This window comes from Diospyros lotus, chromosome 11 (genome assembly GCF_014633365.1).
Source record: "Diospyros lotus cultivar Yz01 chromosome 11, ASM1463336v1, whole genome shotgun sequence".
Lineage (NCBI taxonomy): Eukaryota > Viridiplantae > Streptophyta > Magnoliopsida > Ericales > Ebenaceae > Diospyros > Diospyros lotus.
In genome coordinates this window covers 19,301,136-19,326,044 of record NC_068348.1, presented here as the reverse complement: position 1 = coordinate 19,326,044, position 24,909 = coordinate 19,301,136, and the positions used below count along the sequence as shown (strand labels likewise).

The window sequence follows — 24,909 nt, the reverse complement described above, 5'->3', positions numbered from 1 at the left end:
CAAGTCTCAATGACCTAAAAGAGTCTCTTGAACATAGATCTTCTTGTGAATGAGTGACTTTTGAAGCTCTCTCGAAAGGATCCCTAGGTGATATCGAGAGAGACTTCTAGAAAAGGGCACTCAAGTCTCTCGTTACGAGGTTAGTCGATTTTCTCAGTCTTTCAACCATATCGATCTCTTGGTCACTTAGCTTCTTAGTAAATTACTGGACTATCTTCTCGAGTCACTCAACTAATCTCTTGATCAGTTACTCGACTAACTTATCGGTCAGTCACTCGCTCAGCTCACTCGATGATTGTGGGCCCGAGTCTCTTGATGAGTTGTGGTTCCCTTTCCTTAGACTTGAGCTCATCACTTAACAAAAATGATGTGATATTTTGTTTACTTATAGGTGTGATCTTTAAGAAAAAATGACATGTCCTTTCATCCAATTATAAAATGAAGAATCCAAGTGGATGGAAAATAACTTTTCATTCTATAACTTTTGAGTTACAAATTTTTATGACTTTGTCCAATCTTGAGGGCGTTTTGCCAATAACATTGCAACAACTTCAACTAGGACAATTTATCACGAATATGATCTCCACACCAATTTTCAAATTAATTTCTCACCCTCTTTACGTTCCTTTCTAGCAATATTAGCGTCTTGGAGCTGGAAATTATGGTGTTATGCATATGCCGAAGAGAAATATTTTTTATACTAAGAACATTAAGCGAATTATTGGTCCACAGGCCAGGGTAAGGGCTGGCTTGGACACTTGGCTTTTTGGTTCATCTACTCTTCTCCTTCAAGCAAATTAAAAGTATAAATCAATTATTAATTTGGAACAAACGTCCACAAATGCCTTTATTTGCTAAAATAAAAGAGTCATGCTATTTGTACAGAATAAATGTTATAGAAATTTTACAGGGCAATCAAAATATCTATTTTGTCCCTATAATTAATGACTCAAATGCCCAATTGCATCTCTCTCTCTCTCTGTCTCTCTCTCGCTCTCCCTCTCACACCGTCGGCCCTAGTGGCATCGGCGAGGTGAGGCGACTGAGGCAATGCGATGAGGTGATGGGGCGAGGCAGCAAAGGCGACGGGGCGAGACAGCGGAGGTTGCAGCGGCGAGGTGATGCGACTGAGGCAAGGCGATGGTGAGGAGAGGCGGCAGCGAGAGCAGGCAGAGGCGAAGAACGACAACATGTGAGATTGCAACGGCGAGGGAAGGGGAGAGAGGGAGAAGAGGATGAATAGGGATCAAAATATCGTGATATATCGCGATATATCATCCCTATAAGTCTTCTGTAAAAAAATTTTTTGTACAAATAGCATTTTTCAAATAAAAAATGATATTGCCGTCTTAATTTAATTGTATAAAATATTGTGTCATCACAATGATTGATGCTGCAGCGGCATTCTGTAAAATTTATTTTTTCAATCCACAAATACAAACACTGATGAGCCATATTAAATTATTAATTCATATATATATTAATATATTTGCTATGCATCCCAGCTGTCTGGACTGAAAAGGAAATGAAACTAATAATAGCTCACAAAATATGACCAGAAGGAACACCCAGTTGACAGTTCCATTTGAATATGATGAGATGAGATGAGATGAGATGTTCTCTTATTACGTACAGTATTAGTCCAACGACAAACTAAGTCAAAACAGCACACAAATCAATCTCCTCTCCTTTTCGGCCAGTAGTACTACTAGTTGATGAGACTGCAAAAGCTATTTGAGTTCTGGTTGGTTGGTGTTTAGTTTGCTGATGCCGTTACTATTGGGTGTATGAATTCTCAGACTAAAGAGAGAAGGAGGTCGTTGCCGAAAGAAAAAGCTACACAAGAGCACCATGGAACCTCCTCATGCAACAGTACTGCAAATTCAAGCCCCAGGTGACGAAGAAGAAGAAGAAAAAGAAGAAGACCATTCATTTTAGCAATTTTTGATTTACAGTGAATTGACTCTTCTTCTTCTTCTTCTTTAATTTCTCGCAGGCGAAGAAGACAGTGAATTACCCAGCAGACTTGATCAGATTCCAGGGTCGAAACACCACAGATATTGGTGGCTTCGTGTCTCTCTCTACATCCTCTTGCTGCTTGCCGGCCAGTCAGCGGCGACCCTCCTGGGGCGATTGTACTACGACAAGGGCGGAAACAGTAAATGGATGGCGACGCTTGTTCAATCGGCCGGCTTTCCCATCCTAATTCCGCTCCTTTGCTTCTTCCCTCCGACGGAGCCTCCCCCGGCCGCCGCTCACGGCTGGCTCTACCTCTTCTTTGGCCTGCTCCTGACCGGGGACAACATGATGTACTCTTACGGCCTCCTCTACCTCCCCGTCTCCACCTACTCCCTCCTCTGCGCCTCGCAGCTCGCCTTTAACGCCGTCTTCTCCTACTATCTCAACTCTCAGGTAATCTCACTTGTTCTGATGGTGATGCCATTTATTATATTAAGGTAATAACGCCCCTTATTACTACTGCTTGATGCTCAAATAAAATTAGAAAAATGCTATTCATACAAATAAATTAAATTACCGAGAAGATGATTGAAAGGCTTAAATGACAAAAATATTATCACATAATTTATCGTTGACACCTTTAGATGAAACCCCGAGTTTCATCTTAGATGAAACCCAATTAGGTTAAGTCTAGTCAGGTTTTATGATCGGGCTTTATCTCGTGATGAAGCGCAATCAAATTTTATGATTCGGTTTCATAAGATTTGGGCTCGTTCTATCGATACATATAACATGATATCTCTAATTTCAATTTATTGATACATATAACACGATATTTTTAATTTCAATTTATGTGCTGAAAGTAGGTGTTATAATATTGCTTTATAATGTAAAGGATTAGATGTGTTTAAATTATAGAGATCGAAACATAAATAAAAGTTATGAGTCCAAAGAAATAATTATAACTATAATGAGGCTTAAAAAATAATTAACCTTACCAAATAAGCTCTCCAAAAAGTTTAATTATAAATTAAATAATTAAACAAAACAAACTATAATAATTATTGAAGAGTTTATAAAGTTGTCTCACGGCATAGGTTGACCAGATGTGCATGAGTTTGATCTTGGTGGTCTTGCGCAGGGATCAAAAATCTAACTTATGATTTACCTATCTGAGATAATCAAAATCAGGAACACAAAAAGTCACGGCTTCTATCCCAGGAGTTTATAAAATTGGATTTTGATTAAATAAGCCAAACACCGTCCAATTCTAATTCTAATTCTGTCATTCTGTCTGGTGTTTGATTTTTCTGTATCCCCAACTTCCAGAAGTTCACCGCTCTGATCTTCAACTCAGTGGTCGTCCTCACCGTCTCCGCCTCCCTTCTCGCCGTCCACTCCGACTCCGACCCCTCGACGAACGTCTCGGGCGGGAAGTACATAATCGGCTTTCTCTGCACTCTCGGCGCATCCGCCACATATTCCCTGTATCTCTCCCTCGTCCAGCTCTCCTTCGCCAAGATAATCAAGAAAGAAACGTTCCGAGCAGTGATGGAGATGCAGATATACCCGTCGTTCGTGGCCACCTGCTTGTGCGCGGTGGGGCTCTTCGCCGGCGGAGAGTGGAGGGGACTGAAGCGGGAGATGGAGGAGTACGAAGAGGGGCGAGTTTCGTACGTGATGACGCTGGTGTGGACGGCGGTGACGTGGCAGATATCGTCGGTGGGGCTGCTGGGGCTGATATTCGAGGCGTCGTCGCTGTTCTCGAACGTGATCAGCGCCTTGGCTTTGCCGGCGGTTCCGATTCTGGCGGCCCTGTTCTTCCACGACAAGATGGACGGTGTGAAGGTGATAGCCATGATGCTGGCCGTTTGGGGTTCCCTTTCCTACGTTTATCAGCATTATCTGGATGAATCTAAACCAGAAAACCGTTTGAACATGTGAGAAGAAAGATAGAGAAAAAAACAGGAAGGTATACTCTTTGCTTTTTGCGTCAATGCGGTATAAAGTAAACACTTTTACTATTTGACTAGAAAATTAGACTGATAGTATCATTCACAATTAAAAAGTTCAAAAGGATGAACTTGTCAAGCTACTCTGGTCTAGCCTATTATTTATGGCTGTGACCTTCCATCAACTCTAAAATCTATGAAGTTGTATGAAGTGGAAAATAGAAGACACCATTATGAAAAGGAGGTAATCTCTTCGAAATCAATGCAGTCTGTAACATCAAATGATCAAAATGATGAGATCTTTGGAGCCCTGCAAGCTTCATCAACAAGTGAACCCAACCCCCTCAGAGCTAACTTCTCCAGGTTTGGTTTGGCAAATGGGCGACAACAATGGCTAATCCTAATGCTTCCTCTTTCCCAATTGGTGAAGCTTGTTGACTGTTTTTGCAGTTGAAATTAAGCAGCTTCCACCCAAGACTTATACAAAGTTTCTCACTTAATTTCCACTTACTCACAAGGTTCATAATTAGTTAGAGACCTAAACCGTCAGGCAACTGCAAAGCCCGTAAATTATGGCATCTGGTGATCCAAGAAAAACAAAACAAAATAAGAAAATTAACGGACATGATCTCCTTCTTCTTCTTCTTCTTCTTCTTGATATACACTATCAAATTTCATATATTGTTAGAAGATGGCATCGCATCGTTAGCTAGCTAATCTAGAAACTTAAGCTGTCACTGACTTAAAGCTTGTTTGGAACCTATGTGAGAACCGTACCATTCCGATCACTCTTGCAGAACGTTCCGTTGGAGGATTTGGATCACCAGGTTGCACAGTTTATGTCACTTGATAGGCAGCTACATTGAAGAATCAAGGTGATATTTTTTCTTATTTAATGGATTAACATACTTTAAAATTTTATAATTGTTATTTTGTTTAGCTTTTCACTTACATTAATATCATATTCTTTTGTTATCAAATTGTTTTAATGTTATTTAAACTATAAATATGCATTTGTTAAAAAATATATATATCAAGTATTAAAGTACCTATTATATTATGAGTATAGGAGTTGTACAAAATACTCTAAAAAGTGTGATTACGGATGTGAGAACAAGAATGAAAATATGGGTAAAAGAACGAGGATATGGATCCATTGCTTATATCCTCTCCCAATACTATATAGCAACTAATACTATTGGATTCAGCTTGAGTTTGAATTTCCCTTTCATTTTGAGGCATCAATTTTTCATTCTTTGGTGAAACCCTAAGGCACCAACTGTTACTTTATATTTATCCAACTATCAATCATGGAGATGGGGATGGGGATGAGCAAAAACTAGGAAACGAGGAGACAATTCTACTCATTACATAGAACGAGTAAATTTCACATTTCCAATATGATATTATTGATATGATTATTGTACAAGTGGGCCTTACAAATAATCTCATGAAAATCATCAAAATTTACAACTTCAGAGCCTTCGTATAGCATCGCAATGTCTCATCTCCAATAGGGCCGTCCAAATAAAGAAAAAATGAAATTGAAATAGAAATATACAGTATAAGCTCACAAACAGATTCCCATAACCAACCCTGCATCAATTACAGATTGAGTGCTATTCAACAAGAAACAGCAATAGGCACAACCTAACCCATTGGCTGGAGAATCAATCAATCATACATGATGAATCAGTACTATACATAACTTACAAGCATGCAAACCTGTGCTGGCTTCTACCACATCATCGTCGATCAATGTTTTAGCCATCAACCGGAAAATATTCAATCCTGTCAACAAGAATTTGAAAAACACAGCACAACATCCATGTCTATATATGGCAACAAGGAATCAAGAACAGGAAACGGAAACCCAAATTAAGGTGTATCGTGATCTGGAAGAAGTTAGTGGTCATGTAGCAGCGGCTTCATACAATCAAGAATGTCTCATACTCGCGTACTTGAAAGACATCTCCATTGCCCAATGCGAGGACCCTTGTCTAAAAGTATTAACAAGCCTGCATTGTTGGTCGACATCCCAAACATGTACCTGGCAGAAATTATACTGAAATTAAAACCAAGAACCTACATTGGTTTCCAAACACACCACTTTCACAATAACAGAATAATTAGAGAAGTTTGGCTCATAACTATCTTATAAGCACTGAAAACCTAATTACCATATATATATTTCATGAACCAAGTTAATCAAGGTAAAATGGACAAAGGTGCTTTTCCAGGTCTCCTTAAGGAATCAAAATAGCACAACATTTTCCAACAAGAAACGGATTAAATTTTCCTAATGTGTTTTTCCCAATTAAGTTAAATTTTCATTTTTTTTCCCAAGATTATTCCCAGTTTTCTTCCTGCAGTTTCTCATCATTGAAGGCTTCTATATGCATTTGCTTCCAAACAATTTCACAAATATAGCAAATTATCTTAAACTCTGAACTGACACCAAGTTAGCACTGATCAATTTAAGAAAAATTCAAAATTGATCCTTCAGAAGCACATTTTCTTAAAACTATGAAAAAGTAATGTGAACCAAAAAGGAATCCACTAGGAAAATCTGGTGTAGTTTTGGGCAACAAGCTATCAAATTTAGTGAAAGAATTCAACAAGTTCATGAGTCATGACAATGCACAAGAAGAAAAAAATAGAACAGTCGTCCTAAAGGACATAAATAAGTCAAAAGCAATGCCAAGTAGTCATCCACTCACTTGCTTCGAAGTGCTTTCTTTCTCCACAGGACAAATGATACAATCCACTGATCAAAACAAACAACAAAATGGTAAGTGAAACTGGGCAAAACATTGTGGTGACAAAATGGCAGAGCAGGTGAAATTACATATTCATTAAGTGCAAATGCACCATATGATGTTAGAGAATATTTTAACCAAAGATTTCTGAAATGCATGGTAGAAGTCCCCAACAAAATTCAGGCATCTAAGTCAAACTCAAAGTAGTCGATCCCATGCCATAGTGACTAGTACATATCGCACTGTAGTAATTCCAGTTAAAAATAAATAAAAATTCCCATTCTGGCTAAGGTAGTAACCGGCACAGGCTGGCACTAGGTAATAGTGAGTGGTATTTGACAGTGCCGACCAATACTGAAATGTTGCCAAGGCCTTAAGAATTTCTAATTTTTTATTATTTTTGGCTCTCAACCTCCCATAATCTCACAACTCAAAGTCTCATACCCCCAAACTAATTTTGAATATAACATCTCTTTATCACAACTCTGTATAAATTATAATAGCTGTATAGATTTGGTTTTTTCCAGTCCTTCAATACATGTTTCTCTATACTACATATTTTTGGCTTCACTATTGATGAGAATAAACAGAATTTGTTCAGAATTTTTTTGTTACTTCAATAGTTGATTCTTCTGTAATTGTCTACTTCAATTGCTCGAGTTTTTTTTTTTTTTCAAATTAAATTGCTTGAGTTGTTTTTAACTTCTCTATATCTAAGTTTGTTTTGCTGAATTACTAAGGATCAAATTTGCATAGTATCTACATTTTATTTTTCTATATCTATGTATATGTTTTGTTTAATGTTTAAGTGTATTTCTATGTCTTTTGTAATTTGTTTATATTATTTTGTATTAGTTTAAATTTAATTCTCAAAGAGAAAAGGTTAATAATGTCTCATTTATACCCAAAAATAGTTTCAATCCAATTATTTTGTATTGATTTCAATTTACTTATATTGTTTTGTATTAATTTATTATAGCAATATATGCAAAGCGGTATCTAAGCAGTTTTAATACGGGCTAGGTGTTAGTCAGATGCCAGATGGGGGCCTAGCGCCTAGGGGCCTAGGAATTTTTTTTTTTTAATTTTAACATTTTGATGTAAATTAAAAATGTACAAATTTGTTTGCTTGCTGCTTGCTGAGTATTGAACAACAAATTTTTCATTCTTCTTTTTTTTTTTTGTCTTGAGTATTGTAACTTGCTACTTGCCAAGGAGGAAGTTGGCTTGCTGCTTGCAGCAAGAGCGCAGCAAGCAGCAACGAGCAAGGACGAAGATGGCGCAGCAAGCAGCAAGTAGCAAGGAGCAAGGAGGAAGGAGGAAGATGGCCATACTTACCGGAGGAAGAAGAGCGAGAACCGGCGGGAGAAAACGGCCCGATCGGCGGCAACAAGTCCGACCAGAGAGTGAACGGGAAAGCGAGAGAGAAGGGGAAAGCGGCGAGAGAGAGAGAGTAACGACGAGAGAGAGGGAAGCTGAAACATAATCGGCCCAGGCCGCGCCCGACCCAGGCGGCTAGGCGCCGATCGGGCCCGGCGCCTAGGGGTGCCGACTAGGGCTTAATCGCGGCGGCCGCCTTGGCCGGCTTTTAGTTCACTGAAATAATCCAAGACCAAACTGTTCTAATAGCAAAACCAGTACCTTGTCTAGTATAGTATTGACAACCATAATCTAACTAGTTCCATTGAAAATGCATTAATAATTAGTAATAACCCAAATGATTGTAGCAAGGCACTAAACCTAAACAATCCAGCTACTGATATTTTAAACTCTTGCCAGAGACTTCTAGTGAAGCCTTGTTTGTATGTGAACTATGGCTCAAATGATCAGGGAAAAAGATAAAAGGAAATGAAAGGAATGAACTGGTCAAATGTTAGTGAACCCTATTACCCATATACTACATCAGAAGGAGCTTTTGACCCTAGCCAACAGCAAATGACAGAAGGAAAACTATATATACCACATATCAGGAAGCCCATATATAACATGCACATAGTTAAAAGTTTGCAATATGAATTGTTCACCAACATGACCATACAACATACCTTAAACACTGATGTGAAGGACAACCTTCCATAAAGAGATTGCTTCTTCAAAGGCATACTTTTTGCTGGGGACATTTCTTTACACAAATTTTGAGCTATCTCCTTCAATAAAACAAGTTGAGCTTTGTCAGTCCGCATGGAAATGAGTGCCTGCCTCATTGATTCTCTATCAGCCTCAAGTGCCTGAAGCCTCATGTACAACTTCGTGATTTCAGGATCTCCTGCATCTGCTTGGATCATTGACTGCCTTGGAGTAGTTAAATAATCTTCACTTGCTCCAATGGTAGGCTTACTCTCTGAGAAACCATTGTACGTTATTCCTTGAACAGAATCAATGGTATATATTCTGTCACTAAGGTCATCTCCTGCTTCTGATACATTATCCACCTTTCTCAAGTTTGAGAAGTCCTCTGTCTGTGAGCATTCCATCTTCCGGAAACTGCCAGCAAATCTTGGTGAGTCAGCAGCAAAATATTGACCAATTTCTTTAGCAGTTGCAAAGAATGAAGTTGAACTCTCAGTGGAGAATCTCCGAAAATGCCTAGGCGGACGAGGAGACTGGCCAACTATAACCTTTTCAAACACACTCTTTGCACTAGAAACATCCCCATCTAGTGGAATATGCCTTGGAGTTCTCTCCAATTGATTGATCCTGTAGTCCAAATCTTTTAAATGATCCAGAGAACGGGGAGTCTCTCCAAATGCATATTTCTCAACATCAACCACATCATTGTCAACTTCAAAATGACCTTGGTTTTCATTCGAATTGCACTTGAGTGGAGGATAATTATAGGGTGGGAATTCAGGCTGGGAATCAAGGTTTCCAGCCAAACTATTATTTTGGCTCATGGCACGTCCCACGTCTATCTCTGACTCCGTAAGCCCAAAGCTAAGCATTCTATGTTTGTAAGCCTGCACCTCACAATAGAGAGATTGAATAGCCTGCTCTCTCTTATACAACAAATCCTCCAAAGCTGAGAGCTCCTGTTGATCATGTGCCATCTTTTCCTCAGTTAACCGCTTAAATTGGCGGGCCTCCATCTGAATTTCAGCCTTCTCCCTCTGCAACCTTAAGATCATTGACATGGCTTCATTTGCAGCTGTGGAGGCAGCATTCCGCTCCTCCTCCAATTCAAGTATTAGATCCTGTATGGTTTGCTGCTGGCTGTTAACCATCTCGCGCAATGCATCACGCTCATTCTCAGTTTCAACTCGAGCAACGTGTGGAAAATCCAATCCAGGAATAACTAGCCTATTTTCGTCTTCCTCAACCTCATCAAATTTCCTCTTCACCGACCGAAACCAAGTCCCATAAAGGGACCGGCCCATGGTTGAAGAACTACATGCACAATCACAACATTTGTCCGAACTTGCTGAAGTATTGAAATCCATAACAGTCATACGCATTCAAAACCAACGCCAAACTGAATTTAATCGCAACAATCATAAAATAGAAAAAATAAAGAATGCAAACAAATTAAGATGTACGCGCTCTTGAATCCCCTCTCCCATATGCATAGCTACATAATACCATTGAGATGTAATTTCCCCTCCCTCGGCCCCGCCAATCCATCAATCCTCCCAGATCAACAAATCAAACAAATTAATGGCCTACAAGAATCGAGAACAACACAAAAACATCACAATCCAAACAGTTCAACCACGTGTGGGGGGGGGGGGGGGGGGGGGGCTAATTCGATTACCTTGAAAGAGATAGAAGAAGCAAAATGCAAAAGGAAACTCCAGGCGGGCTCAAAGCGTCCCCCGTGAAAATATTTTCCGGGAAAGGCAACAAGGACGGAAGATTTAGCGACATGGTGGTGGACAAAGCCATTAGCCCCCCCTGAAGAGGGCTTCCCTTCGGTCTGGCGATCGAGAAAAGCGGGAGAAAGGAAGGGAAATATTGAGGCGCGAGCGACGCAGAGAGAGAATAGAGCTGAAACGAAGCGAAACCCTTATTTTTCTGTCATTGCGTCGCGAGAGAGAGAGAGAGAGAGAGAGAGAAATAGACAGTTCCGAGATTGCAGTCGAGGGGACAAAATATTAGGCAAATTGGATGGATGAAAGGTTGTGACTTGTGAATTGGCGATGGAATTTGGGAGATTTTGCCGGAGCTACAACCAATAACCTAAACCGGGAATATAGTCAATCAAAGTCCACCCCATTGTTGTCTCCGTCTTCCTTCCCACCCGAAACAGGAAAGGAATCGGTCGACCATATCTCTGTGCTATATCTATATATGGTATGGCCGCCTCTTCATCGTCAATCATCACCATGTGGATATCTTCTGCGTGATTTGGTTAGCCTGCGGGGATAGAAGCTGAGCTGGTGTTTGCTCCAACAGCGGCATGGCTAGCCTTTCCCATTGCCGGATCCGCATTTGATTTTTGAGACAGAGAATGGATCGTGGGTTCCCGTAAGTTGCTTAAGAAACAAAATTGTAGACACAAGATGGGGAAGAAGAAGCTTCTGGTGAGATGCGGAGATCACAATGAGACAGACGGGGAAGAGAAGGGAAGGGAAGGGAAGGAAAGGGAAGGTCACCAAGCAATGTGCGTGTCTAGTGAGCTTGCTTGCAACTGCAACTCCACCTAAATATTGCTTATTTGAAGCACGTGTGTGTGTATATATATAGAATAATAATTGTTTGTAATTCTCTCTAACTTTAACAATTGGAAAATGCTATTGGTATATCTATTTTGTACATATTAAACTACATAAAGGATATTATGACAAAAAAATTCCTCATGAGACTCATAGAGACGCGTGAAGCGCATGTGAGGCGCAGGGTATTTTGGCCATAATACCCCCTTATATAGTCCAAGATGTACAAAATAGATGTACATCTAACATGATTCTTAACAATTTTGTATGTGTGTGTGAGTGATTTTATTTTTGGGTGTTTAAACTTTAATGGCTTGAATGAAACACTTCAATCAGTATTGTATTGTGTTGGCCTCTTTAAACAGAGGCCAACAATATGCCCTGCTACCCAATCAACCCTCACTTTTGGCTCAATTACACTTCAAGTTGAAAGCAACGTTGTTGATGGAATTGCATTATTTGTGGTGCAACTCCAACGAGTGAATTACACCATTGTTAATTGAATTTTGCTTTGGATTATTATTTAGTAATTAAATTTTAAAATATTATCCATTATTTATTTATTTTTTAAAATCATTTTTCATTCTTTACTCGCCAATTAATCGTTAATTAGAGCTCACAATTATACACACGCGTCAAACAAAAAATACATGTGGTGCTGTTGTGGGTTGATTGTGTATTACCTGTCAATCAAAAGTTATCATATTTTGCTACTTCAAATTCTCATAAAATCGTTTCTTATTCTCCTTCTCTCCCTATCTCTCTTTTCTGGTTGTTGTTGTAAAAGGAGAATAGCAACGAGCGCAATGACAAGAGGCAAACAGTTAGGGGTGGATTTACGTTTGAGCTACCCTAGGCTTGACAAAGTTATCATATTTCACTACTTCAAATTCCCATAAAACCATTTCTTATTCTCTTTCTCTCCCTATCTCTCTTTTATGGTTGTTGTTGTAGGAGGAGAATAGCAACGAGCGCAATGGCAAGAGGCAAACAGTTAAGGGTGGATCTACGTTGAAGCCCAGGGCAGCTCACAATTAAAATTAATTTTATATTAAAAATTTAATTTTTAATAATAAATTAGTCTTAAAAAATTATAGCTCACCCTAAATTCTGTGATGTATAATTTTACATGTTAAAAAAAAATTCCATCATCCCCCTACATAAATTTCTGAATCCGCCCCTACAAATAGTGGCGAGGAAGGTTTGTTACCGCAACTAAAATGAGGGTCGATGTAGGAGAAAGGTCTACTACGGCGACAAACGTCAATGTAGGAAGTGAACGGCGACGACTGCAATAACAGTAAACAGAGGTTAGAATGAGGGTTTACAACCATGGGCAATAACCAAAGGTGAGAGAGGGGGGAGGAAATAGGGAAAAAGAGAAAGAATTTTATGAGAATTTAGGATAATGACACGTGACAGTTTTAAATTGGCAATTAATGCACAATCAACCTATTTTATTAGAATGAGAAAGAAAAAAAATGAGAATTTGAAACGGCATAAAAAAAAAATTTATCCTATTTTATTAATGTCAAAATATAGAGGATATATATTGAGTATTATTAAACTAAATCTTAAGGATGCAAAAAATATAGTTTATTCTTTTATTTTACATACAAATATTTCATAATATGGTTTACACATGAATATAAAAATATATATATATTTTTAATTTATCGGGGTATTCAAGCTTCGCTCGACTAATCATCATAAGCGGCTGACCTTCCCTGTTAATACACTTTCTGAGTAAATTCGAAATACAGATGCAATTTATATACACTCAGAGCTGGACTTTTGAGACATTTCATGCGGGATTTGCCTTCCAACTTTATTGTTATCTTCTAACTTAATAATTGTATTTCAGCAATAAATGATATTTTCTAACAATTAATCTACCTTCCAGCAATAAATTTGTTTTTCAAGTCATCGTACTGATTCGAACTTGTGACCTTCCATATAAATTTTAAGCATTTTACCACTGCACCATGCCCGTGGAGGCTAAAAATACTTCTTTGTCACCAATAATGATGCACCCGCTCAGTTGCATTCTATTATTATAGGATTTTTTAATAATTGTTACTATAATTATAAGGATAAATTATTAATAAAATACAACGAATTTTAAAAATTATTAATTTTATATTAAACTTTTAAATTTATATTAATTTTATAATACCGTCATAATATTATTAACAAAATTGATATGTATTAAAAATTTTAAAAGTTTATATCAGATTTGTATCATTAAGTAGTCTATTCTAAAGTTTAAAATTGCCTAATCAACCCCCCCTCCCCCCGGGGTTTAAAATTGCCTAATCAACCCCTTGGTGAGGCGATAAAATATTTAAAATTTCACATAAAATATTAGAGTTTGAATCAGTATCGTGACTTAAAAAAAAAAATTATTACTGAAAGATAACATTTAATTAAAAGACAACAGTAAAACTAAAAAGACAAATTTCTCATGTACTATAACGAATATCCAATTCTGAGTGTGTATAAATTGTATCTGCATCCAAATTTACTCAGAGGGTGCATCAGGAGGAAATGTCATCTACCCCTAAAGATTAGTAGAGATGAAACTCGGACACCTCAAATAAATAAATAAAAATTATCTAATCAATTATAACAAGAGCCAATAGGTGGTGGTTGTTTCTCAAATATTCTACATGAATTTTAATGTCCGATTTTTTTATACTAGATAGCTATTTTGTCTTTATTTTATTTTGTATGAAGACCTAGATTCAGACGATGATATTTGGTGCTTCCAATTTAGTTTTTATTTTTAAGTAACTTTTAATTGATGATAAATTTTGATATAATAATAAAATTTATTATATATGAGTTAGACATCCAAAGTTTGAGTCGGGAAATGAATTATTTAATTATTTGTTTGTGTATTATATATACTTCGTACTTTATGTATACGTATCATTATAAAAAAGGTGATTTGTGTTAGACTGACACAATTATGTCACCATATACCTAATTAGGGGTGAATTGGGTGATTTGAAAGTAGGTAAATTTTTACAAATTTTTTAAGTGAAAATAGGTTTTTAGTGCAATGAAACAATCAGTATAAATTAAGATTTGCAAATCATAAGAAATAGAAAGCAAGAAAATAGATGGACACAAAGATTTATCGTAGTTCAGCAAAATCCACTTACATCCACTCTCCCAACTGCTCGTTAGAGATTTTATAAATCTACTAAAAGCCTCTTATTTAAACCAAGTAAACTCTAGTAAATTGCTAGAAAAATGCAACCTTCTATTTATAGTTGAGGAGGTCATCTAACAAACTATTAAAAATTAAACACAATTTACAAATAGAATGATATAAGAGTTGACACTCTCAGTTATAAAATCTCTGTAAAATATATAAGTTTTTAACAAAATATTACAAATGATATATAACTTTGGTTGAAAGAAAAATTGAAAGATTGAGCACTAGTGTCAAGGATGTGAACAATTGTTGGATTTGTATGTGTTGACTTCTTCTAGTGCATGGGTTGGTATTTATAGATTTTGTCCAACCTTTGAATTAAAACTGTTTGACCAGTCATTGGAAATATTTAATACTTGTAAAAATTAGTTGCTTAAACATGTTAATGAATAAACTATGGACAATCTTTCAAACCAATTGATGGTTTATATCTAGAAATTTGAAAACCACTTATGGATTTGGGCAAATATTCAACTTCTCTTAAAAATGATTGACTTTTATTTAAAAAAAATAGTTAAGTGTTTTGATAAATAAATCGACAATTTTGAGAAACTTTTGACATATTATAATTACGATCGACTCTTTTTGAACTTTCACAAAAATTAAAGAGAACATTTTGTTGTGTCGATAATTCATGAAAATAGTTGATTATTTTTGTTCGAAGGCCAAAATCGGTCAATTCTTTTGGCAAAAAGGTCAACAGTTTAGCCTTATTTCAACAATCCATCATTTAAGGCATAAACCAATTAACTGTTTTTCCAACAAAGTCAATAATTTTGCCTTGTGTTTAACTTTTTGAAAATATTTTAACACTTATAACTTTTTTAAATCATTTGATTTCGAAATAAATTATCTTTCAAGAACATATTATTGTCTTTCAAGTTGAAAAGTCAGGCCGTCAAATATTTTGTATATATTGAAAGCATATTTGGAATAAATTTGTCCTTTAGCATGATTTTGATTTTTTATTTTCAAATTTCAAAGGGGCTAATTTTTTAATCATCAAAGCATCATCCAAAGCAAATCAACAATAGCACATGTAAATAAAAAATTAAAAGAGTTTAGATAAATGCTAATTTAATGGCATTTGATAATTACATTTTAATTTTGAGTTTTTTAAGTAAAATTTAAAGATGAAGAGATCTTGGTATAGTGGTTAAAGTATTTTTATTTATTCTAATTGTGTAGGTTATGAGTTTAAATTTTGTTGACAACTTGGAACAGCTATTTTTAATTTTTCTAAATAAAAAAGATAAAGCATATTTTTGAGAATTCAATTTATTGACAAAACTTCTTAACAATAAAAAATGATATTTGCTTATATTACAGAATATATATATATATATATATAACACCAACCCCTGAAGTTTATGAAAAATTAATTTTAAATTCTATTTACTCATAGAAGATACAAGCATTAATTTTATTTTGCAATATTATTATTTCAGTATAGTTTGTGGTAAATTTCAGAGACACTCTTGAGGTTTTGCAAACAAACAAAAAAAGCATTGAGTTTAAAAATACTCTTATCTCTCTCTCTCTCTCTCGAGTGAACCTAATGATTGTTGGGTTCCAACACTAAAACCTGGTGATGTTGGGTTCTACCCAAAACTCATGGCCAGGCTCCACTTGAAACCCAACCCATTTCACAATGGTGAACCATTACTAGTTTTTTTGTTTTCTTATTTATTTTTCATTTTCTCATTTGATTCTCTCTCTTATTTCACTAGTTGACTAATCCTAGTTAATTGTTGTGATATGCGCAACAACCATACAACTCGTGTGGGACACGAATTGAAATATGACTAATGAAAAAATGAGAGTCCAACAAGCGTTGGTCAAGTCTATTTAGTTATTTTAGTAGATGTTTAGTTGGTTTAGTGGGTTAATATTGTGTTAATTTTCAGCAAAAGTAATAGATGTTTTTTTTATTTTGTAGTTTTATTATTATCTTTGTATGTTTATAAATATAGAATGAAGATAAAGTGAATTGGACGACCAGAATTAATTTTAATATATTTTACTTATTTTCTCCCTCAACTTGCCATCAATGATATCCCTTCTTTCTAATGGTAATGACCTTTTGATTATTGCTCATATCAAATATGACCATTTCATTTCCATTTCTATTTATTTTTTTTTCTCTCATCCTTCGTCTCGGCCAACTAAATGAACAAGTGAGACAAAAGATGAAAAGTAATGAATGAGTAATTTTATCTTCAAGCGATTTCTTATTCTTCTTCACTTGAGACATATCTCCAACTTCAATATATATATATATAGAAAAATGGTATTGATATATCATTATGTACACCTTAGGCTATATAATGATGTATCAATATTTAAAATATCCTCATCCAAAATGGTGAGACGAGAGGTATTTATATGCATTGTGTAGTTCAAAATGTACATAAATAATGTACAAATAGCATGACCCATATTATATATATGTCCATTCTTGAAAAATATGTCTTGTCTTATATAGATCTTTATATCCATGAGTAAAAAAGAGACATTAGAGTGGAGACAATGCCATTTTTGTGTGTGCCATGTGGCACATTTGTTTTGCTGTTTGTATGAAAATTTTTTAGGAAAAAAAATTAGACAACAAATTTTTATAGGTATAATAATTTTAATATACATTATATAGAAGATTTCTTAAATTATTTATAAACATAAGATATCATCAATAAAATCATATTTTTTAAAGTTAATATGATTGAAGAAGACTATGTGATCTTTAATGTGACCTCAATTAAATTCGTCATGCAATTTTGTTTTTGCTTATTTAGTATTATAAATATTTTTTGGTAAACACATACTTTATCTCTCTCCTAAGGTTTTAAGGGAGCTTTTTTTATTTTTTTATTTTGAGAAATTATAGCAATTGTACTTGATTTTTGTGGAAAAAGATATTTGCTTCTTCTTCCTAGATTTCTTATCTCTCTTTGTTTGTATTTAATTTTAGGGTGCATTTGATTGCAATGGTGGAATTTAAGTGGAAAGAAAATACATTCTGGGGAATTGAATTCTAGGGAAAATGAATTCCTAAAAATTGAAAATTTAAGCTGTTTGATTGGTATAATTTTCTATCTAGAAAATAATATTATTTTCCATCTTTTGATATTTGATTGGTAATATTTTTCATAGAATTGGATAATTTTCCTGGCATTTCGTGTTTGATAGGCATTATTTTTCATGGAAAATGTTCTATGGAATTCAATGGTGAAAATGTATTAAAAAATATTAAATCTTGTACAAAAAAATTAAAATAATAACATATTTTAAATTAATTAAATTATTTTCTCAAAAAATGAAACTACAAAATTAATTTTTTTTGTTTTCTAAAGAAATAATTTATATATAATTTTTGACATATTCACTTTTATACATATATTTATACATTTATATTTATTAAATAACCATCCCAAATTTAACATATTCACTTTTTATACATATATTTATATATTTATATTTATTAAATAACCCCCCTAACCAAACCCCCCGCCTGCCCTGCTCGTCCCAGCAGCCGCCCACCTCTATTGTTCAATTGTCAGGAAAATTTCATCTCCTCTCCCAAAGAATTTGATTTCCTTGATTTGAAGGAAAATAGCTTCACGTGACCATTAGTAGGAAAATGAGTTCCTTAGAAAAAAAAAATACTATCAAATAATGCAAAAGTTAGAAAATGGGTGAAAAAATTATATTTTCTTGGAAAAATTTGGGCTATCAAACGCGCCCTTAGTAGTGACAAATTATTATGTTGCCCGCGTTGGGCAACATCAAATGGGTGTGTGGCCTCCCCTCACCCCCCGGGCATGCCCATGTCGGGCAAACACTACACGAGTTGGAGAATAATCTTCTTAGTAGCGAATGTTTCTTCTACCCCACTAATTTTCTCTACTCTTTTTTATTTTCTCTCTTATGCAACACTTGCTTCAATTCCTTCAAGTGGAAAACTATTATCTAATCTCTCATTTTGTAAGACTCTTAATTATTATCTTAATATATGTATATATTCACCTATCTTTTTTTAACCAATTTTTGGATTAAGTAAATCACTCTTAATTTTAAAGATATATTTACATATTTACACATTTATGTATTCAACCATTATCTCAGTCAATTACCGTGTCAAATTAATTTCGAACACACTTATCTAAATTTTATTGATAACATCAAATTATCTCCAAATTAAATTTAAATTTATTTTTTAAATCTCCAGTTATTTTAAAAATATTTGAATCGTTATAGCTCATTCCCTTTATCTTTCCTTTCTTTATCTTCTTATGATATGGTTAAGTCAGGGATATCTTCCTATTCGTTGGGGTTGGATTTAGACTCCAGTGCTTGTGACGGTTGCGGTAGCGACTTGCGGTGGATATGTGATTTGGTATCATTGATTTTTTATTTTTTATTTTTCTTATTTCTCTAAAATTAAAAAAGTGATGAGAGGAAAAAGTGAAAAGGTATAAAATAATTGATTTTTATTTTTTAATAGTATAAGAGGAATCTATAACTTTTCAAACTAGAGATATCCCTTAAATTTAACCTAATTTTAGGAGACGTAAATGTAATTAATCTTTTTTTATATATATAAAATTTATTTTAATTTTTTTATTTTCTAAATATAATAATAAATTTATAATTATAAAAGAGTACAAGTCTTAAATTTCTAATCTTCGAGGGAGCTATAAAACATAAACAATTAAGGATATAGAGTGTCTTTCACACGGGTCTCTCAATGGTTAAATTAATTTTTTTTAAATAAAAATATAAAAACAATAAAAGTATAGTTTAAATAGAATTCTAAATATATCTCAACTGAAGAGATTAATCCCTATTAATAGAGAAAAAAATTTACAGGTGAAAGAACATTCATCTATCTTGAATTTATCTCTTTAAATTTTCAAACAAAGACATCGAAATAAATTTGATATATTCTTGTGCATTCATACTTAAATAGTCTTTCAGAGACTCTAAGGAGGTTGAAAATACTTCTTAGAAGGATCTTTTGCTATTAAAGAAGGCTTTTGAGATTCGGTGACTAGAGAACAACTTCTGAAAAGACTTCTTAACGATATTGGGAAAGACTTATGGAAATGATCATTTAATCTTTTTAAGAGGTTAAAAATACTTCTTAGAATGATTTTTTGCTATTAAAGAAGGCTTTTGAGATTCGGTGACCAGAGAACAACTCCCGAAAAAGCTTCTTAACGATATTGGGAAAGACTTATGAAAATGATCATCTAATCTTTTTAAGAGATTTTTTTGCGATGACGAGGTAGATAGGATTTTCAAAAGAACTATATTTGGAGACATATGAAAGTGACCCCTATAAGGTCACCTAGGAGATCAGGTCACTCAATAGACTCTTTTGAGGGTTTATGGAGACTGCCTACATAGAAAGATCTCTCGATGATCTTTGGATTTTTTTTTTTTTTTTAACTTGAGCCCGTTTTTGTCGGGACACAATAAATTTTAATAATAATATTTATTCCAAATAGAAGTGTGAAATTACAAAATAGTCCAACGACCTTTATATTAGGAATCACAAATGGCGGTGGATTTTGGGTCAGTAAGATATGTTTGAAGTATAGCGCGTGTCCTTTACTGATAAACAAAAAAAACGTATCTTTCCGTGTCCCATAAAACTGGACGTCTTTGTGAGATATCTTTTTCTAATCCAAAACAATAACAAACAAGGATAAGAGCGGCACGCTATCCTACGTCAACAACGTTGCCACTCGCCCCCTCCGCGTGTCTATTACTAACTTCTATGACCAGTTGAGAATTCAGAGAGAGAAACCCAGAATAATAACACGACGACGGCGAAGAAGAAGCATCAGAAGAGAGAGAGAGAGAGAGAGAGAGGCATGAGGATCAATGACGGGACCGACCAAGTCTCAGACTCAGGGAAGCGCCTTGTCTTTGCCTATTATGTGACTGGCCATGGCTTTGGCCATGCCACTCGCGTTGTTGAGGTTCACTCTCTTACTTTCTCTCTCCCCCTTTCTTTTCTTTTCTCTTCTCTGTGTTCCTTGGCGTGGGTTTTGGGATTCAGTGTTTGTTGCTGCTTATTCTATTCTGGGTTCTTTTCGTTCTTGAAAATTGGAAAATTTTCTTCGTTTGGCTTTGATCATATGGTACTTGAAATCGGTGTTTTATTGCGTTAAAGCGCAAAATTTTGTGGTTGCGTGCTTCTTTACTTTGCTCAACTTTGTGAATTTAGTTGAGCATAAGGGGCATGAATGGTAGTCTGGCTAGTTAATTCGGGGATATTGTTGATCCTCTTAACTGATGAAAAGAAAAAGAAAAAGAAAAAGGAAAAGAATTGAAGAAGACACTTGATTCCCGTGGTTTGCGTTGTTTTGAAATTGGGGAAATAATAGAATGTGAATGCAATTGAATGAGCGTTTTTCTTTGTCTCGGACGTAAGCTGGTTTTTGTTTCCCGAGAAAGGAAAATAATTGCTAACGAGAGGGCAAAATACTCTCTTTTTGTTCAGTTTCATGGGGAAGAAGAGGGCTAAGTGATTAGTGTGTGAATTTTCCGATTGCTCAGTGTGCTTCTCATACACGTTCTGCTTTAGGTTCAAATAACTAAGTGAAAAAATGTTTCTCTGTTTGGTTGTTGACTGGTTTAGCTCTTGTCCTGTATAGGTTGTTCGACACCTGATTCTCGCAGGACACGATGTTCACGTTGTGACAGGTGCGCCTGACTTTGTCTTTACAAGTGAAATACAGTCTTCTCGGCTCTTCATCCGCAAGGTATGTTCATTTGTATAATTATTGTCGCATTTTGAAATAATATTCTGATAGTTCATCGACAGATTTCTTCTGTTCTTTCTCTTTTGCAAATTGTAAGCTATGATAAAACAAAGTAATTCAAGATGGGGAACCTGTGTTGGATTATGTCCTTTTCTATTAGTTTTTTCTATCTCATTTATGTACATTTATATTTATGTTATGTTTATGTGGAGGGAGGACAGCATTGCTAAACCTTGTAAATGTAGAAAAATTATCTTGGAGCTCTAAAAACCATAAAAATACTAGTATATATGCATAACAAGTCTTTCCATTAAAGTAACGTGTATCTGGGAAACAGCTGGTGCTAGACTGTGGAGCTGTTCAAGCAGATGCTTTGACTGTGGATCGTCTTGCCTCATTGGAGAAGGTATGACCCTGATCACAGGTGATTAGAGCTATGTGTATTTTAGTAATCAGAACCCACATAATTCCTTCAGGAATTCTTAAACATTTATTTTCTCTTTTTGATCTATAACATTATTTATAATTTATCTTTTTACATGCCTGTTTGCAGGACGAATTCTTGTCATTCTTATTTTTATTTCATTATGTTTTGTTGTATTTTTATTTCTATTTGGATAAACTAGTACTCCGAGACAGCTGTAGCTCCTCGTGCTTCCATCTTGGCGACAGAAGTAGAGTGGTTGAACTCCATAAAGGCTGACCTAGTGGTAATTGAATGCTTCTTTCCATTAACTTATATTTGGATCTATTTGTTGTACTATTGTAAACTGGTACCCATCAGGGTGACATAGGTGGCATTAGTTGGATGTAATGTCAGCTGTTGTGTAATTTCCTTCTGGAATGTGGTCTTCTCCTTACAACATTGGAGTTATGTTGACATTGTTGTCCCTCATAATGGGTAGATACTTGTCTGATGTTAACTACTTTTATCTACAGGTTTCAGATGTTGTTCCAGTTGCGTGCCGTGCAGCAGCTGATGCTGGTATCCGCTCGGTTTGTGTTACGAACTTCAGGTTGCTTGACACTCTTTAACTTGTTTCTATTTAATCATTTTTTTTCTCTTTTGACATGATTTTTCCTCACTCAATCTATTTACTTTTGTAATTTTTCTTCCTGTAGCTCAGGGAAAATTATATAAAAATTTCACAATTTATTGACTGTTGCAGTGATATAAGCTTTCTATGTTAATGGGAAATTTGGCATCATATACCACTGTTCTACACTTGTCATTGACGTCTGGACGTTGGTGTCCATATCAAAAAATTGGAGAAAAAATAACAACAAAAACAAAACCCTATAATTAGATGTTGGGATTTAAAAGGTGGAAAACAAACCGTTTTTAAGGAAAAAGTGTATAGAAGAGATTGGACCATAGAAGGAGAAGCCAACCAATGTGGAGTGACCAAATAAAAAGAGTCTTGGTGGTGGAATGAAGAGGTTTGAGAGAAAATCAAAGCTAAGAAAGCTTGGTACCAGACTTTACATAAATGTCATAATGAATAAAAGTAGTTAGTGAAGCAAAGCCGAAAGCTATTAAAATTTATACCATAGACAGATAGACTTGATAAAAAAGATGGAGAAAGATATATAAAGTTAAAGCAAAAAGGTAATCAATAGCATGATGAAAGCGGTTACAAGCCTGACATCCTACTGAACTGCTGACTCGAGCTTGTGTGTTATGATGTTCTTTTTAGTTCTCTAGGATTTGATTTTAGGTAGAACTACACCTTTCTGGAGCTGAGACATCACTGTCTCATCTTAGGTAATCATATTTTTGGAGATCTGATTGCAATGAACATAAGCCCATTATTTGTTATATCAAAACGAGTTTTATTTGAAACAACATTATGCTCTTAATTTCTTTTATTTTTTTTCTATATTTTTGGCCCTGTTCTCACCATCAACGATGATATTTGATTCCAACTGCTAGCTGTGTATAGTAAATGCCATTTCCAAATGATTTTATCCTAGCTTATCATAAATGTCAATCACCTATAGACAAATAGGGCACTTACCTACTCTGTTCATTGTAATTCAAGTATATTTTTAATTTATGAGCCAACCTAACATTTCTCTATATGCAGTTGGGATTTTATCTACGCAGAATATGTGATGGATGCTGGTAATCATCATCGCTCAATAGTTTGGCAGGTGACCCTTTGCTTTATCTTATTTGCTAAATTCTAGTTACCCTTTGCTTGTTTCACCAAACATGCCAAAGCATTTATTTATCAAAAATAAAAAAAAGGCAAAACTCTTTCCGTTTCACATTGTTTTTACTCAACCCTTCAAAGTTTCACTCCTCTTTTTCTACTTTGATGGTCATTCCCTTTTCATGTCAAGTGACAAATATCTGGTATGCTGCTTGTGAAGAAACATAGGAACTTTGACCTAATGTAAAATGATTTAACTAGCCTCAAATCCTTGATGTTATTAAAGAAAGTATGAAAAGATTCTTAACTTCCCATTTCCTTACGGTTGTTTTATTCCCCCTTTTTTTCTTTTCCAAGTTGCCAACACAAAATGTATCCTATTAGCTTAATGCTTTAAGGGTTATGTAGAAAGGAAGAAGTTTATGTTAGACCATAGCTACTGAGTATGTCATATATATATGAAAATACATGAGTTCATGATGTAAAAAAATACCCTCATGCTAATACAATTATATATAGCTATATACTAAGCCCATCTCCAACCCACCTCCCTATTATATTATAAACAAATCACTCTCTATTTTTAACTTGCTTCAAAGACTGTGTGTGCTCCAACCCACACTCTCTATTCTCCTCTCTAGTTCACTCCCTATTTCATTTATTTATTTTTATAAACTTGAATTCTATTTATTTTACTTTTTTTTACAATTTTAACGCATACACAAAATCAATAATTAAATACACAAATTAATATCTAAATATACAAAATAATCAGATACACATAGATAAAATTAATAATTACAAAATAATCAAATATACACATACATAAAATCAATAATTAGATACACAAATCAATAACTAAATATACAAAAAATTCCCCAAAAAATTCCCGAAGAAGACGCTCGTTCTGCTCGGTCTTCCTCGATCTACTTCACTCTCGCCGCCGCCTCTGCTTGTCACCGACCACTGTTGTTGCGAATCAGTCTTCCTCGATCTGCTTCGCCCTCGCCGCTGCTCTTCGTCGACCACTACTACTGCGGATCGGTCTTCCTCGATCTGCTTCGCCTTCGCCGCTGCTTGTTGCTGGCCATTGCTGTTGCTCGTCGCCGGCCGTCTTCTCCTTGTTCTGGATTTGCGAGTGAGTCGTTGGGTGGGGGAGCAACACTGCGGTGAATTTGGAGAGCAATATTTGGCTCTCCATCTTTGTGGAGCAATTTGAAGCTCCACAAAAATTTGGCTAGTGACAAGACAAGTAGAGAGCAGCGTTGGAGCAGAAATTGTGGGGATTGATCTCCAAATTTTGGCTTAGTGAGCATTTTGTCTCTGCGTTGGAGATGACCTTACACTCCCCTCAAGCTGGAGCTTATGTATCATATGTTCCAAGCTTGTTACAAATATAATTTACTGTAGGGGATCTAAGGGTTTAGGTAAACTATCAGCT

General features: G+C 35.2%; 3 protein-coding genes across 5 annotated transcripts in view; 2 read left to right on the top strand and 1 right to left on the bottom strand.

Annotated features, from left to right (window-relative positions):
* The first annotated feature begins 1,590 nt into the window (after window positions 1–1,590).
* On the top strand, window positions 1,591–4,873 carry LOC127813248 (probable purine permease 11). The gene is made up of 3 exons (XM_052354130.1): window positions 1,591–1,894; window positions 1,997–2,412; window positions 3,289–4,873. The coding sequence occupies exons 1-3, from the start codon at window positions 1,852–1,854 to the stop codon at window positions 3,901–3,903; spliced, it is 1,074 nt and encodes a 357-aa protein (XP_052210090.1). The 5' UTR covers window positions 1,591–1,851; the 3' UTR covers window positions 3,904–4,873.
* A 405-nt stretch (window positions 4,874–5,278) lies between these two features.
* LOC127813247 (myosin-binding protein 7-like) lies at window positions 5,279–11,287 on the bottom strand. Its single transcript, XM_052354129.1, has 4 exons — window positions 10,419–11,287; window positions 8,716–10,326; window positions 6,632–6,678; window positions 5,279–5,961 (listed from the first exon to the last, which is right to left on the bottom strand). Exons 2-4 carry the CDS (start codon window positions 10,120–10,122, stop codon window positions 5,859–5,861), a joined length of 1,557 nt encoding a protein of 518 aa, XP_052210089.1. The 5' UTR covers window positions 10,123–10,326; window positions 10,419–11,287; the 3' UTR covers window positions 5,279–5,858.
* A 9,001-nt stretch (window positions 11,288–20,288) lies between these two features.
* Window positions 20,289–24,909, top strand: part of LOC127812949 (L-arabinokinase-like) — a 69,644-nt gene continuing 65,023 nt past the window's right edge. Inside the window, exons 1-6 of one of the 3 annotated variants that reach the window (XM_052353565.1) lie at window positions 20,289–20,526; window positions 21,205–21,312; window positions 21,650–21,718; window positions 21,939–22,022; window positions 22,252–22,328; window positions 23,400–23,466. In XM_052353565.1, the coding sequence (XP_052209525.1) occupies window positions 20,419–20,526; window positions 21,205–21,312; window positions 21,650–21,718; window positions 21,939–22,022; window positions 22,252–22,328; window positions 23,400–23,466 (513 nt within the window). In that variant the 5' untranslated portion in view covers window positions 20,289–20,418. Of the gene's footprint in view, window positions 20,527–21,204; window positions 21,313–21,649; window positions 21,719–21,865; window positions 22,023–22,251; window positions 22,329–23,399; window positions 23,467–24,909 lie in introns of those variants that run through there. The other 2 variants (XM_052353564.1, XM_052353566.1) reach the window with 2 other exon arrangements.